This window comes from Pipistrellus hanaki (assembly GCF_964339955.1).
Source record: "Pipistrellus hanaki genome assembly, chromosome: 8".
In the NCBI taxonomy this organism is placed as follows: Eukaryota; Metazoa; Chordata; class Mammalia; order Chiroptera; family Vespertilionidae; genus Pipistrellus; species Pipistrellus hanaki.
Window position 1 is genome coordinate 47,419,616 of NC_140510.1, and position 15,271 is coordinate 47,434,886.

Here is a 15,271-nt window from a genome sequence, read left to right on the forward strand (position 1 = left end):
AGATGAGTGACTTCCCCAAGGTAATATAGCTAGTCTTTTGGCAAAGCCAAGAAAAAATTTGAGTCTCCTTGAAAGTCATTTTTCTCTACCTGAAATATTTTAAAATTTTATCTACAATATCTTCATTTCACTGTTATACATATACATATACATATACATATACATATACATATACATATACATATACGAGGCCCAATGCATGTTATTTGTACACTGGGGGGCAGGGGGTCCCTCAGCCTGGCCTGTGCTCTCTCACAGTCCGGGAGCCCTCAGGGGATGTTTAACTGACGGTGCCCTCCACCACCATTGCGCTTGCCAGCCATGAGCCCGGCTTCTGGCTGAGTGGTGCTCTTCCTGTGGGAGTACACTGACTACCAGGGTGCAGCTCCTGCATTGAGAGTCTGCCCCCTGATGGTCAGTGCACGTCATAGCGACCGATCGTTCCGCTATTCGGTTGATTTGCATATTCGCCTTTTATTATATAGGCTATCTGTCCTCAAATAGTTGTTAAAGTCAGTTACTCCTTAAGAACACTCATAAAGCTTTTAACTAGTCATTTCCCATATGGCACATTTCAGGAGTTAAATAAGTTCTCCCCTAGACATCAAGATTCAATATATGACAAACCAACGAGAGGAATCATAAAAGATAGAAAACTTCAAAGGGTTATCCAAAAAGTGGTAACATGACTCAAATCCTTTGCCTACTCTATTCAAAGCAAAAATAGGTTGGGGCTCTGAGGGGGCTCAGTAAATAGCACCGGTCTTCCCCACCCAGGTTCTGAACAAACTGAGAAACAAAACGAGAGGTAGAAGATGAAGGCCAAATGTCCCCTTCATTACTGAGTAAGTCTGAGCTGGAAGGCAGGGCTCAGAGTGGCAGCCAAGTGGGGCTGTTCACCGAGCGGAACAGGTACGTGCCTGAGGGCAGGAAGCAGGGGGCCAGGCTAAGCTTTCCTGGTGAGTGAACAGTGATGGGAAGTGGTGCCAGGAGACCTGAATGTGACAGCTAGTGCAGGACTCTCCATAGGAGTAGGAGAGCCCTCCCCATAGCAACCAGGGGCTGGAGATAGTGAGGGAAGATTTGTGAAGAGGATCTACTCTGAAAGCCCCTCCCAACCACAAAGTTGTGTTCCCATTTAAAAGGCCTCATTCAGAAAGACTTACATCCATCTCCTGAGGTTTGGAAGGTGCTAGCTGAGGATGCTGAGAACTGGTATTTGGCTCCCACCTGGAGATTTTTTAAAAAGAGAGCATTCTAACAGTGGGAATAAAGGAGAGCTGGTTGGAGACTGGGTGTGCCAGGGTTGGGAGGGAGCGAGGGAGAGTTGGAGAGAGGGAGAGAAGGAAAGAGGAAGATGAGAGAGAGAGAGAGAGAGAGAGAGAGAGAGAGAGAGAGAGAGAGAGAGAGAGAGAGAGAGAGAGAGAGGAGAGGAGAGGGAAAGGGAGAGAGGGAGGGAGAGAGAGAAAAGAAACTTAGCTCACTTATATGTGGCCACCTAGAGGAACACTTAGGTTTCTGCAGGGAGAAATTGGAGTTTTGACTCAGAGCTGAGGAGTTTCGGTGATTAAGGGAACTCAGGTGAGAGGTCCCCGACATTAAGAACAGATGGCTTTCAGGATTGTAGCTTAGCCCAGAAAAAGAGAGGCCACCTAGTGAGACAACCAGCCAATTAAGAACTTTTCTCTCTCTTCTCCCTTTACTTCTTTTCCCTCTTTCTGGTTTGACTCTGGAATAAAGGATGCTTAGTGAAATGGAGGCTGGCATAGGGAACACTAGGTAGAGGAAAGGAAAAGATGGACCGTTCCCCCTTCCCTGGTGTCTTGGCTGCAGAAGCCCCCAGATGGGTGAATGTAAGTTTCACCTTTAAATCTGACCCCATGAATAGATTATTACATAAGATTGGTTGGATATTATGACTTTAGACTGTGTTGGAGACTTAAAGTGTCTTTAGGACATTTTAATTTTATTCTATTTTTAAATTGATTTTAGAGAGAGTGGAAGTAAGGAAGAGCGAGAGAAACAATGTGAGAAAGAACATCGATTGGTTGCCTCCCACATTCAAGCCAACCGGGAACTGGAGCCGCAGCCTGGGTATGTGCCCTGACCACGAATCTAACCTGCCACTCTTCAGTGTACTGGACAATGCTCAACTAATTGAGCCTCACTGCCAGGGCTGTAGGACCTTTTTATTACTTAAGAGTATTAAAAAAAAAAGTCGCCAGGATTATGGAGGTTTTCATCCAGTGGCAAGGGTAAGAACTTTCTCCTTCCCACTGAATAATTTTAAAAAGAACATAAAAAATAGGGTTGCTTTCTGATTTGAACAGATTATTTTCTTCGTTACACTGAACAGCCTGTTGACTTTATTTTGTGGGGTTTTTTTTATTTCTGCAGCCCACCAACATGGGATTCGTGTGTGGTATTTCTCCATGATTAAGCATGCTTGCTTACACCAGCATTTGGGACATTAAGAACACTAGAGACTCCAGCTGAATCCCACTGATGGACTTGCTTCATTTCCCCAGGTAGCATGTTGCCTAGCAACTTGGGGCTATTCCTCCAGCAGGTTATGAACTCAAGAAAGGAAATGATAAATGTGATCTACTTAGCGACAGTGATCTTCCTGTGATCTCTTATCAAAGCACTCTCCTAGCAAACAGCACTGCCATTGAACCTGTTGGTGAGTAAACTAAAAAGTCCCCTGTAACTAGCCCTGCCCAAAGCCTGGCAGAGGAGGCCAATGGAGTTCTCATTAGCATCTACCAACACCCTCTGTGGTTTGATCACCCTTTGTTGTAAGACATTAACAATTCCCAAGACTGCTTTACAAAGTTTCTTTATTATATGTGAAGTGATTGAAAACTGCCAATCACAAATCTGACAACCCCCTCTCATGAGCTTAAAGACTGTTCTGATTACGATAATTACATTTTTATGAATATCCTACCTAGAGAGTAACAATTTCACTGTGTCAGGCTACACCACACAAAGATGCATCAGTTTCATCTGCAAGGAAAAATAGAGTCTAATAGCACAGTTATATTTATATGATAGTCAAACATCAAGATGCAACATAAGTACTTCAACTGAAAGAATTCTGATCATTATTTAACCCTGAGATGATGATTAAGGGTGAAGGCTTGTCAGCTTTCATGAATTATTTTTTCATGATTTGGCTGTTTTGATTTGATTTTTAAAACTCCATAATTAACATGTAAATCCCCTTCCATCCTATGATATGTGGGCAAGGCAAAAACAACAACAAAGATGATTAATGGTTAAAGAGGAGTATTAGGTAATTATAAGACATAATTATGTTGTAAGGACAGCAGTGCCACACCCACTGATTCTCTACTTTAATCAGCTAAATTTCTTCAACCATGATGCAAGGAATGGACACAGTATTTAGGTTTGATGCTATAAATACATATTGGTTTAATGCAAAGAAAACTGTTCCATTACTACAGACAGTGATCAGTGTCAGTGGCATCACCTGGAAGATGCAGATTTTCAGGCCCCACCTCAGACTTGCTAAATCAGAAGCTCTAGCTGGGGGGAAAGGGGGGAGGGGGAGACGGGGTTTGTAGGACTTTTTTTAAAAATAAATTTTTATTGATTTCAGAGAGCAAGGGGGAGAGAGAGAAACATCATTGATGAGAGAGAATCATTGATTGGCTGCCTCCTGGGGCATGTGCCCCCAACTGGAATTGAACCAGGGACCCTTCAGTCTGCAGGCTGATGCTCTATCCACTGAGCAAAACCAGCTAGAGCAGGGCTCTCTTAATAAGCTCTCCAGATGATTCTCTGAGGTGTGAGAACCACTGCTGTGGTATCTTGTAACTGTTTTCATTGGCTACAGTGAAACATGGGCAAGCATGCAGGCTGCAGTTGCAGCTATACTGTAAGCATTCCCTGTTAACTGCAGGGGTGTGTGTTCCAGGGGAGCCGAAGTGAGCAGGCTTTTTTGGTCAAGTCCTTGAGTCCAAGGGTTCCTCTTAAGTAGATTTTCTTTTTTCTTTAAATCTCCTTTGCTCACAAACCATAGTTTCTTCCCATTACCAGTCATAATTGTTAGTTCATCCTCTCTGGTAGATGGGATGTTTTGTGATACTCTTCATGATGTCAAAGGAGTTACACCAGCCTGAATCTTCCCTGCTCTTTACCCTGTTACAGCCATTTCCTCACAGCCATCTTGAGCTGCTTAAAAAATGTTAACATCCAACATGATGCTCTTCTATATTTCTTGATGGCAGAACTGATTTTATTTTATTGTTAGTGGCCCAGTGCATGGATTCATGCATATTGAAAGGAAATTAATTAGAAGAAATATTTTAATATTGCTATTTGCCCTTTCTCTATAATAAAAGTATCAGAGATGACAGGAAATTAGTAAAATCTATGTGAAAATAATATATAAATTGATGAATAAGTAAACAATAACATGATATAACAACAAATACATGATATAAAAACAACAGAAATATGATATAAAAACAATGGCTGATAAAGTGATTAAACTTATATTAATATCTCCCTGTATACCTCCACCCTTCCCTCTGAGATTCATTGGTCTGTTCCATATTTCCATGCTTAAGGTTTCCACTCTTGGTTGAGCATCTGCCCCCTGGTGGTCAGTGCGCATCATAGCTACCAGCCAGTCAGACAGTCACTTAGGCTTTTATATATATAGACTAGAGGCCCGATGCATGAAATTCGTGCAAGAGTAGGCTTTCCCTTTGGCATCAGGGACCTGGGCTGACTTCCCTCCGGCTTCTCAGAGGCACACAGGACCCAGGCTTCCCACGCAGCCCTGACTTTGTCTGGAAGGACATCTAGCATATTAGGCTTTTATTATTATAGATTATTTTAATCCTCACCTGAGGATATTTTTCCCATTGATTTTAAGAGAGAGTGGAAGGGAAGGAAAGAGAGATGGAGAGATAGACTGAGAGAAACAAACAGTGTGAGAGAGCCACATCGATTAGTTGCCTCCCATATGTGCCCCAACCAGGGCTGGAGATCCAACCTATAACCCAGATTCATATCCTTGAACGCGACTCAAACTGGGTATGAGGGCTGACACTCTAGTTACTGAACAACATTGGCCAGGGTGAAACTATGATCTTTTGATAGTCCTATGCATCACAGTTATTTATAAGGACTCACCAGAAAATGGTATGGAGAGAGAACCCACTGCAAGCACACTTAATTCAAGATAACACAGAACAAAAACTTGACAGAGAGCTGGAGCTTACTGGCCAGGACTGTGTAGTGATGTCATTACACAGTTTTTTTTTTTGGTTGAGAGGGTAAGGTAGCTCTTAGTATGAGAAAACTGCATCACAGAGTTTGATAATAGACTATTAGATAAATAGAGATAGAGATAATTGCTAAAGTATTTTAGAGACAAATAATATTCTATCGAATCAGCATACATGGGGTAGTGTTAAATGGAATCAATGAGTATGATAAAAAGTAAATGCCATTTTGTGATTTAATCTTAATATTATTTCAAATATTCTGTATGTGAATACAATCTCTTTAATGGCCCAAATGCAAGGCAAACATTTAGAACAGTGGGTCTGGATCATGAATGTGCATCAGAATGACCTTTAAGCTTGTTAAAAATATAACTTGACTGGATTCCCAGAGATTTTTATATTGGTAGGTCCGAGGTGGAGCCCAGGACTCTGTGTTGTTGTTGTTGTTGTTGTTGTTTTAAAAATATATATTTTTATTGATTTTAGAGAGGAAGGGAGAGGGAGAGAGAATCATTGATTGGCTGCCTCCTGCATGCCCCACACTGGAGATCGAGTCTGCAACCGGGGCATGTGCCCTGACGGGAATCAAACCTTGACCTCCTGGTTCACAGGTCAGTACTAAACCACTGAGCCATAGCAGCCAGGCACAGGAATATGTTTTCAACAAGCACTCCAGGTGATTCTGGTGTAGGTAGTCCTTACCTTTCATTTTGAGAAACACAGCAGGTCTGACTTAGGAAGAGAAAGAAAATGAATGAGTGTGAGATGGTAAAGCTCAGCCAATTTCAAAGGAGTTGTACCTGCTTTGGATCATTGTAATGCATTGCTTCAAGCTTTTGAATAGCACATATATTCTGCCTCATTCTAATTATTTGTGTATTTGCCTCAGTCCCTCCGAAGACAGTAAGGTCTCTGAAGCATGGGGATTATGTGATATACCGTATTTTTCGGACCATAAGACGCACTTTTTTCCCCCCAGAAGTGGGGGGAAAAAGTCCCTGCGTCTTATGGTCCAAATATAGCCTACACATATACTTTAAAAAAAAAGTTTTTTTACTTGCCCGGCTCTGTGTGGTCTCTGTGTGCTTGCCCGGCTCTAAAATGGTTCTAAATGCTGCTGTTTACTTTACAGGGTTGATTACATGTGTTTATGACTGTGATGTTGGGTTTTAATGCACATAAAATATTTTAGGACACTATTTGTTTCAGAATCTTTTTTTCTTCATTTCCCTTCTCTAAAAACTGGTGCGTTTTATGGTCCGGTGCGTCTTATGGTCCGAAAAATACGGTACTGACTTTTGTATATTCAGCATGGCTTATCCTGGGCCTTCTCATTATTGAGAAGGTGCTCAGTAATACTTGTCAAATGAATGAAGGCAATAGGGTAAAAATACATTTGAAGAGGGTGATTGAAATAGTCAGAAAGAGCTTAGTAGTTTTGGCTCCTTCCCCCCATCGGCTGTGAGTGTCGTCATCTCTCAGGGACAGAACCCAGCATTTGTAGCATCAGAGATTGGTTTGCTTCTCTTTCACAGGCTGCTATGGGATAAAAATGAGGCAGTGCAAGTGGAAATGCTTTAAACTTGTAGAACAACTTATTTAAATTGTTTTGAATGTGTCTAACCCAATTTCTCCTGAGAATGAGTGCTAGGTTGTCTGACTGAGGCAAAGTTATTTCTGGCCATTATAGAAAAGCAAATTCTATTATTTGAAATTTAAAAGAGCCACATGACTTCTCCAACTTCAAGAAGAGTAATCAATAAATTAATTTTATAATATGATGGAAGGAGTAACCCACAGCTAATAAAAGGAGATACACAGAAGAGGGAGAGAGAATTATTCCCATTGCAGTTTGATTCTGAGATGGAGACTTTCAGAAGTCTGCAAGTGTTTAACAAAATGATGTCAGAATTTTACTGGCTCCCTCGAGATCATTTAAAAGATAGCATGTATCTGATAAGATGAGCTGAGAAGTGCAGGTATATAACATTGCTTTAAAAACCTCAAAGTAGGAATTACTACTCCTCAAGCTATGAAGAAACAAAGAACTGAAAGACTTACAAGAGGCAATGTGTCCCTGGTGGTAAATGCAGGTGCAGGACTAGAGCCAGTCCATTGCTTAAGGAGGAAAATAAGGACAATACACAGTGAGTTTTCCATGAAGCCGTACTTGTTCAATGGAGCCTACTGTGTTTCATTCTAAGATCAGGTCTTTTCCTTGTTCTGCCTCATTAAAATGTCCTTGCTTTTATAAGTGTCAGTATGTTTTTAAGTTGAATATGAAAAGTTGACAACGATATTACGACTCATTATTTAAATTTATTTACTCAGCCTTGAGTTTGAATTCTGGATCTATTCAAGGAAAGTGACTTGAGGATTTCTAATCCACTCAGGCTTTGATTTCTCCATGTGTAAAGTCACATAACAGGGGCAATGATATTTACAAAGATCTTAGTACAATTTGTTCTGCATTGTAGGCAGTCAGTAATTGGTGGTGGCTAGATGAAGAATGAGACCATGAAAGTGTTGTCTTCTAGATAATTATATGGAGTGTTGATGGTATAAAATTGTGTTTGATGTTTTCCCATTTATTCCATAGGGGCCTCATTTGGGACCTAGCCATGCCTTTGTTCCAAGCGTTAAGACCAAGGCAATTTCCCTTTCATGCACACAGCCGACCCAAGAGCCCTGTGTCAGTTGTTAGGAACATTCCAGAATCAGCGCTAGGGTGGGGTTGTGCCTACTGGCTAAAGTTCTCATTGGATCTAGAATTTACATATGCACATTTGGTTCTAGGACTAGTACTTCCTTGTTGTAGAATGTGTATATTTGCTTAAATCACAGTCAGTGTTTGTTGGTGATCTGAATGAATAAATGTAAAAGTGAATCTCAGGGAATATAATAGCTCCATAGCATTAAGGTTTTCCCAATTATCTGCTGCTGTGTGTTTCAGGGACCTTTTGGAAATAGATAGCATTCTTATAGGTGACCTTTAACTTATTAGCTTGCTAAGAAATATAGCAAACAGGAAAAAAGTGGGAGTTCCTCATAACTAAAACACAGTTATGTGAAGTCCATGATGGATATTGCAGGTGTTCTGGCAGGCATCGTCCTAGTGAAGATTTAAGCCAAATTTCAGCTTATGGTCTAATGACATCCAGACTTATTTCCCTAATAATTCTAAGAATTCTGTAATTACATTTTATCAGACTCCTTTGAATGCAATGAAATTTTTTTACTGAATATGGCCTAGGTTCGATTGCAAAAGGATCAGGAAATGGAATGGAACGAACTTTCACTGAGTGCCTGACCTGTGCCAGATATTTTGTACATTTATTTAAGCTTTGTAAACATTTTGCAGTTGAGGGAGATAGAGTTCAGGGGGCTTAAATAACTTTTCTGTGGCCTTTCAGAGAGCCAGTGGTAGGGCTAGGATTCAGATCCAGGTTCACGTAGCCACGACTCACTCTGACTCTGTAACTTACCATTTGCCCCTTTCTTTCCAGTAAAAGTGAAAGATACGTGAAACAGACTTTAGCAAGGGACAGGAAGGATTATAAAGAACTGATTGTGTTACGATGAAGGGCAATACTGCTTGTCTATTAGTATGTGATTTGGGACTTTAATTTACCCAACTGTAAGGCCACAGAGTTAGACTAGATGGCCTCTGAATGGGGTGACCACACGGCCCCATTTGCCAGGGCAGCCCTGGCTTTTATCTGTGGTGCCAAGGCAATGACTATTAGCATCCTTCCCACTTTAAAGTGTTGCACTGTGGGTCATAAATTCCAAGGCTGCCTTACACAAGGCTCTTTCCAGGTCTCAATTTCTTTTTTTTTCTTAAATATATTTTATTGATTTTTTTTTTACAGAGAGGAAGGGAGAGATACAGAGAGCCAGAAACGTCGATGAGAGAGAAACATCGACCAGCTGCCTCTTGCACACCCCCTTCTGGGGATGTGCCCGCAACCAAGGTACATGCCCTTGACCGGAATCGAACCCGGGACCCTTCAGTCCGCAGACCGACGCTCTACTACTGAGCCAAACCGGTTTCGGCTCCAGGTCTCAATTTCTATGATTTCCATTTGAATATAATAATTCCTTTGACAACTGAAGTAACATGAATTTTTGTTTCCCAGGTCTATGAAGTAGAAGCGGCTGACAGCACCTGAGGTGACTTTCGTCTGGAGATTGTTTGCATTTCTCATGGTAATGATTTTTATGCTCTTACTGTTTTCCTTTAAAAGTACACTAGTAAATCCCCTTCTAGTCAATTTGGTTCCAGTTAATTTGAGATCATTATATAAATATTTGTTTTCAGTTCATACTAATAGTGGCTACCACTTATTGAGCACTTAGAGAAGTCAGGGTGAGTGCGTTATCATTTAGTACACTTATTAATGCTGTAAGACAGCTCACTTTATACATAAGGAAACTGAGGCTTAGAGAAATTAAGAGATGGAGCCAGGTCTTCCTAATTTCTTAACTATTATACTACTAGAGGCCCAGTGCACGAAATTCGTTCATGGGGGAGGGGTGGCTCCTCCGCCCAGCCTGCTCCCTCTCCATTCCGGGACCCTTTGGAAAATGTCCAACTGTCAGTTTAGGCCTGATCCCAGGGATTGGACTTAAACTGGCAGTCGGACATCCCTCTCACAATCCTGGACCACTAGCTCCTAACTGCTCACCTGCCTGCCTGGTCACCCTTTACTGCCCCCTCTCCCCCTCCACCTGCCTGGTTGCCTCACACAGCCTGCTGTTCAGTCATTTGGTCATCCCTCACCCTGCTGGCCTGGTCGCCCCACACAGCCTGCTGTCCAGTCGTTTGGTCTTTGGTCGTCTCTCATTAACCCCCCTGCCAGCCTGGTCATAGGCAGCCATCTTGTGAGGGTCAATTACATATTACCTCTTTATTATATAGGATACTGAGATATGTACACAGGCACACATACATACACAGTGGTTAATTTAAAATCACACACACAAAAAGGCAAGGTTGGCTCTTCCCTAAGAAGCTGTATTTGCATGGCTGCATTTGGATAGTTTCAAAACAAATTCCCTCTGATTTCCAGGAGTAGTTTCTTTCTCTCAACCCCATAAGCATCAGATTTAGATTTTTAGAGTTTTGCCCATCCACCCAAATCTGGTTCCATCTTCTGAGGAAAGGCCTCCTAAATTCCCATTGGCCTTTCCTATATTTATCAATGTCAGTGCTAGTCTTTGTAATTTCATCTTCTATTGCTTCTACCATCCATCTTTACCACAGAGTAGAAGCATCTGCCTCAAATACAGACAACAAATTTTGGTGACAGGTTCTCAGGAAAAACAAGGTATTAAAAAATGGATGCGATGAATATTTACTTACTTATAAATACCTTCTTTTCTTCTTCTTTTTTTAAAAAAATGTCTTTCTTTACCAGAGTATAAAATAGAAAATAGACACTTGCTTTTTTGTTTATATTTACATAGACAATCCATAAATAAAAACCACCAGTTGACACGCATATCATTCTGCTTTTATTTATTTTGTGGCTAACTTACAAAGACACAGATGTCTTGTATAGACTCTGTACCATTTAAACTATCCCCATGACTTAGATACCAAAATGTGTTTGTTTACATAGTGCAGTGGTATGAAAAATGTTTTTTTCTTTCTTTACAGTCCCTGACTATAAACAGGGGAAAATTAATTTCATACCAAAAAATTCAGGGCACTTTAACAATCATCCCATCCCATATCTGTTACTAAGATAACAAAATTGGTATTACAAGTTAAAATATAAAGGCCTAACCGTTTGTTACAAATATGCAAATAATCTGCTACTTAGACATAAAAAGTTGATTTCTTTCCAATCACAAAGTAAGGCACCATTGGATTAAACATTTTCTAGGTTTTTACTAAATAAAATGCATAGTGAAATAAATACCGAACACTGAATTTTAATACTGTCATACATTTCAATATAAAATGATATGTGAATGTTAAAATACTGTATTGTATCTTGAATACATTACCTGGAAAATTTATGGAAAAACACACACACGTAAGGCTCTGATATCAGGGAAGAAAATTATTCATTTTTGTGATTTTCCATAGTTGAAAGTTTTAGCATAGAACTTATTCATAGTTTTGGATGCAATTCGGTTGCTAACTTTCAACGCAAGAATGTAAGTGTATTCATGAAACATTCACTTAAAAAACACATTCTAAAGCCTCTCCCTCCTGGTGCATATAACTTTGAGTGGTGACCCTGTTTCAGACGTTAGGATGGCACCTGCAAAGTTGAGATACACAAGGACATTGGCCATTCCTACTTCCCTGTACAAAGCCCAGACCCCCTTTTTCTGGGTCACACTTTTCTCTGCCATATTTGCTAGCAAGACCTCTTTTCTGAAGTGGGTCATTAGGCTTTTTCATAGGAGTTTTGATCAACTATAGATTCAAGAATGATATCTGATCAAAGAATCCCAAATAAAATGATGCTGCTATATTACCAAAATATGAGCAATACCATATTTTGAGGAAAAACTTTGCCAAGCTTGTTATACCTTTATATTTCTTGATTCTTTGAGTAAAGGACAAATGAATGGTAGAGGAGGGAGGGACCCAAGTTCTCTAATGTACTACCCCCAGGACTTTGGCAAGAAAAGTTATAAAAATACAGTATATTCAAATGGGCAACATCATAATTATTTAGACATCCTATTTAATAGAACTCTAAGTTCTTTTGCTTTTATATAAATGAAACAATTATTTCTTCTATAAATAGGAATGCTTATTTCAAAATTTTCTTTGGATTGATTTCTTGTTAGCATCTCTCAGTTGAATAATACATTGAAACCATGATACAAACTTTAAGTAGATATACATATACATTTGTGACCATGTGCTTTTGAAAAACAAATAATAGTAATTTCAAACATAATCAACTGTTATAAAACAACTAAATGGAAAATTCCCCAACTCTATAGCTAGATTAAAAATCCCAGTAAAGTCTGTAAACAAAATCATACAAAAAAAGGCAAGGCTGGCTCTTCCCTAAGGTCCCTTCGGGAGCTGTATTTGCATAGCTGCATTTGGATAGTTTCAAAGCAAATTCCCTCTGATTTCCAGTAGCAGTCTCTTTCTCTCAACCCCATAAGCATCAGATTTAGATTTTGAGAGTTTGCCCATCAACCCAAATCTGGTCCCTTCTGAGTTTCTGATTTGCTACCTTTCCCTGACTAACCCCTCCCCAACCCACTACGGAGCCTACAAGCCTCCCCGCCTGAGGAGCAAGCTGGACGGCCTCCAGTGGGCAAGGCAGAATTCCCGCTGACAGGTGAGCTCCGGCCAGCTGATTCTGAGCCCAGAAGCCCCAACAGGCCTTCAGCTTCTTTGCAATGGCTTTATTCCACGTAACTGTAAACCCTATTAGAGAAACTTCTGACCTAGGGACTGTGAAGCAACACTTGTATACATATATTAAGGGAGGAGGGAAAATAAGGGAGCACAATCTATGGTCAAGCTGTCTGCCAGGCAAGGTGTTGGGTCCTAACTTTATTCTTAGTTGCCTCTTGAATTGCTAAACATCATTGTGCTTTTTTCTTTTAAACAGGAGGTATTTGTGCTAGCCTCTAGACCTGCACTGCCCTACATGACAGCCAGTGCCATGTGTGGTCACTGAGTCCTTGAAACGTGACTAGTCCAGATGGCGATGTGCTTTAAGTGTAAAAAACAAAACCAGATTTTGAAACATTAGTACAAAAAAAAAAAAAAAAGCAAAATATCTCATTAATGATAGTTACTTTAATTGCAGGTCAAATGATATTTTGGATAAATATATATTAAAATTAATTTCACCTATTTTCCCCCCTTTTTTATTGAGGCTACTGGAAATATTTAAATTGCATATGTGGCTCACACTATATTTCTATTGGACAGTCTGTCCTAGAGCCTACCTCAGGCTGCCAAAGATTATAATCTCTAACCTCAAAAATGTCATGTGCACCCTAACTCTGCAACTTGTGTAGGTGGTCTGTGGTTCGTGGAAACGGACAGGAGGCCAAGCACGCAAAAATGGCATAGAAGCAAGCAGCTCTCAGGGACTCGAACGTTATCTGTAGCAAACATGCAGGGAATGTTTGAGTTTGGTTGGTTGAAAGCTTGGACACAGTTCATCTCTGCCTATTTGCCATAAAAGCTAGTTGAACCCAAGCAGTCAGCACTGGTGGGCTGTAGCTGAAGCAATAGCTTTGAGGATATACACAGAATAAAAATCTAGGTACATTTCTTCATCGGATTCCCACCCCCCACACACACATTCCCACATCACCCTCCCTTCTTCCCTACTCCCAATGTGGAAGGGACAAGGAAGCCAAGGGGAGAAGGGTGTGCTGCTCTTGATAGCAACAACAGAAGTAGCTCTTGGGCTGGGTGGAGAAGAGCAGGCTAGGATCACCTTGGGATGGGAGGAAGGGGTGGGGCACCCCTTTCTCTTCGGTTGGATCCACCTTGATGAAAAGATAGACAAAATATAAATTTTGGTTAGAAATTCAAGGATGTGTGCAAAGGTATTCACAACCCTACCCCCTAATCAGGGATGGAAATAACTGGCACAGGTGGATGAGAAGTGAGAGGGGACAGGAAGAAGCAAATAAGGATCTGAACAAACATTATTACTAAGGATGACCCACCATTGGCTACCCAGTACTTGCATAAAGTTAAGAAAAATTTAAAAATTGCTTTTCTTCTTATCAAAAACATAGTATGCATTTATTATAGGTTTAGAAAAAATAGCTAAGTAAAAACAAAGCAAAAGATTCACCCATGTTTGCACCACCCAGAGATAACATTACTTACATATTTTCTATATATAAACAGTTCCTTTTTGTCTTCCAAAAATTGGATCATAGTCATTTTGAACATCCTTCAAAGTCATTACTCCTTACACATGTAATTATTGACACATTCTGTGCATATTTGTAAGCTATCTAGGTTTAGGCGATCTACAGTATTTGAAATTCATTTGTCTCACACACATTTGTCTGAGGAGAATCTTACTGTCGTTAGGCATAGGGCCAGGTGCTCAGATGCTTAAGCATGCCTACCAGGGCACATGACAATTGAGTATGCATGCTGAGGCCACTGTGCTGAGACTCTGGAGAGCTGGCACCGGCAGATTCCTCAGCAGGCATCTCAACAGTGATCCTAGTCGCCCTGTTAGGGATTTCTGCAATAGAACCAAACCTCTGAGCAACGACAGGAGTCAGAGGAGAACACTGGCATCTCATTGTCTTGCCTGTTCCTCTTACTATCCCAACCAAGTCTTTTCCTGGGCAGGCATCTGAGGAAAGACTCATCTGGTTTTACAGCAGCCATCTGTCATGGGGCCTTGACTGTCAACTGCTTTACCACAGTGGTTAGCAAAACAAGGACTGGCCTTGTGCAGAGCTTGAACTAGGCGGCACTGCTCAGGGCCATCTGGGTGCCCTACCAGGCTCTGGGCTTGGAGGCCAAGGTAGCAGGAGCAGAATAAAACCAGTTGATAGTACTTTATGTGCTTTTTTAGAGAGATGATCCTTTATCAGTATAAAAATATTAAAATGCACAATGCTAGAAATTTAAAATAAATCAACAAAAAGTTTTGGGGGAGCAGTGGAAATTAATCCACCAATTTAAGAAATATTTTTAAGTGTCTACCATGTTTCAAGCTCTGTGCCACTCCAGAAGATGCAACAGTGAGCAGGACATAGTTCCTGTCTTCAAATTTCATAAAGTCTTAAAGACAGGATGGGGAACGGAATGTGTTCAGCTATTTAATAAAGAAATCTAGAGGGGCTGGGGAAGATGGTTCTGTAACTGACTTAAAAATATAAGTAATCTGTAAATCTTTCAACATAAAGGTAAGTTAAAACACACACACACACACACACACACACACACACACGGCAGGCAAAGTAAGTGCATTGTGCCACTGAGACATTCTTTTGAGTTAATAAAGCAATTCTAATAATCATAACCTGCA

The 15,271-nt window shown here is 40.6% G+C and overlaps 1 protein-coding gene and 1 long non-coding RNA gene across 4 annotated transcripts in view; one reads left to right on the plus strand and one right to left on the minus strand.

Annotated features, from left to right (window-relative positions):
* Positions 1-12,285, plus strand: part of LOC311626824 — a 62,593-nt gene extending 50,308 nt beyond the window's left edge. The window contains exons 6-7 of the long non-coding RNA XR_014795773.1: positions 2,398-2,683; positions 9,404-12,285. This is a non-coding gene — a long non-coding RNA (uncharacterized lncRNA). The remainder of the gene's footprint in view (positions 1-2,397; positions 2,684-9,403) is intronic.
* Positions 10,759-15,271, minus strand: part of WIPF1 (WAS/WASL interacting protein family member 1) — a 105,054-nt gene continuing 100,541 nt past the window's right edge. For all 3 annotated transcript variants that reach the window (XM_084892661.1, XM_084892662.1, XM_084892663.1), the window contains one exon: positions 10,759-13,757. In XM_084892661.1, coding sequence (XP_084748787.1) covers positions 13,702-13,757 — 56 coding nt within the window. In that variant the 3' untranslated portion in view covers positions 10,759-13,701. The remainder of the gene's footprint in view (positions 13,758-15,271) is intronic.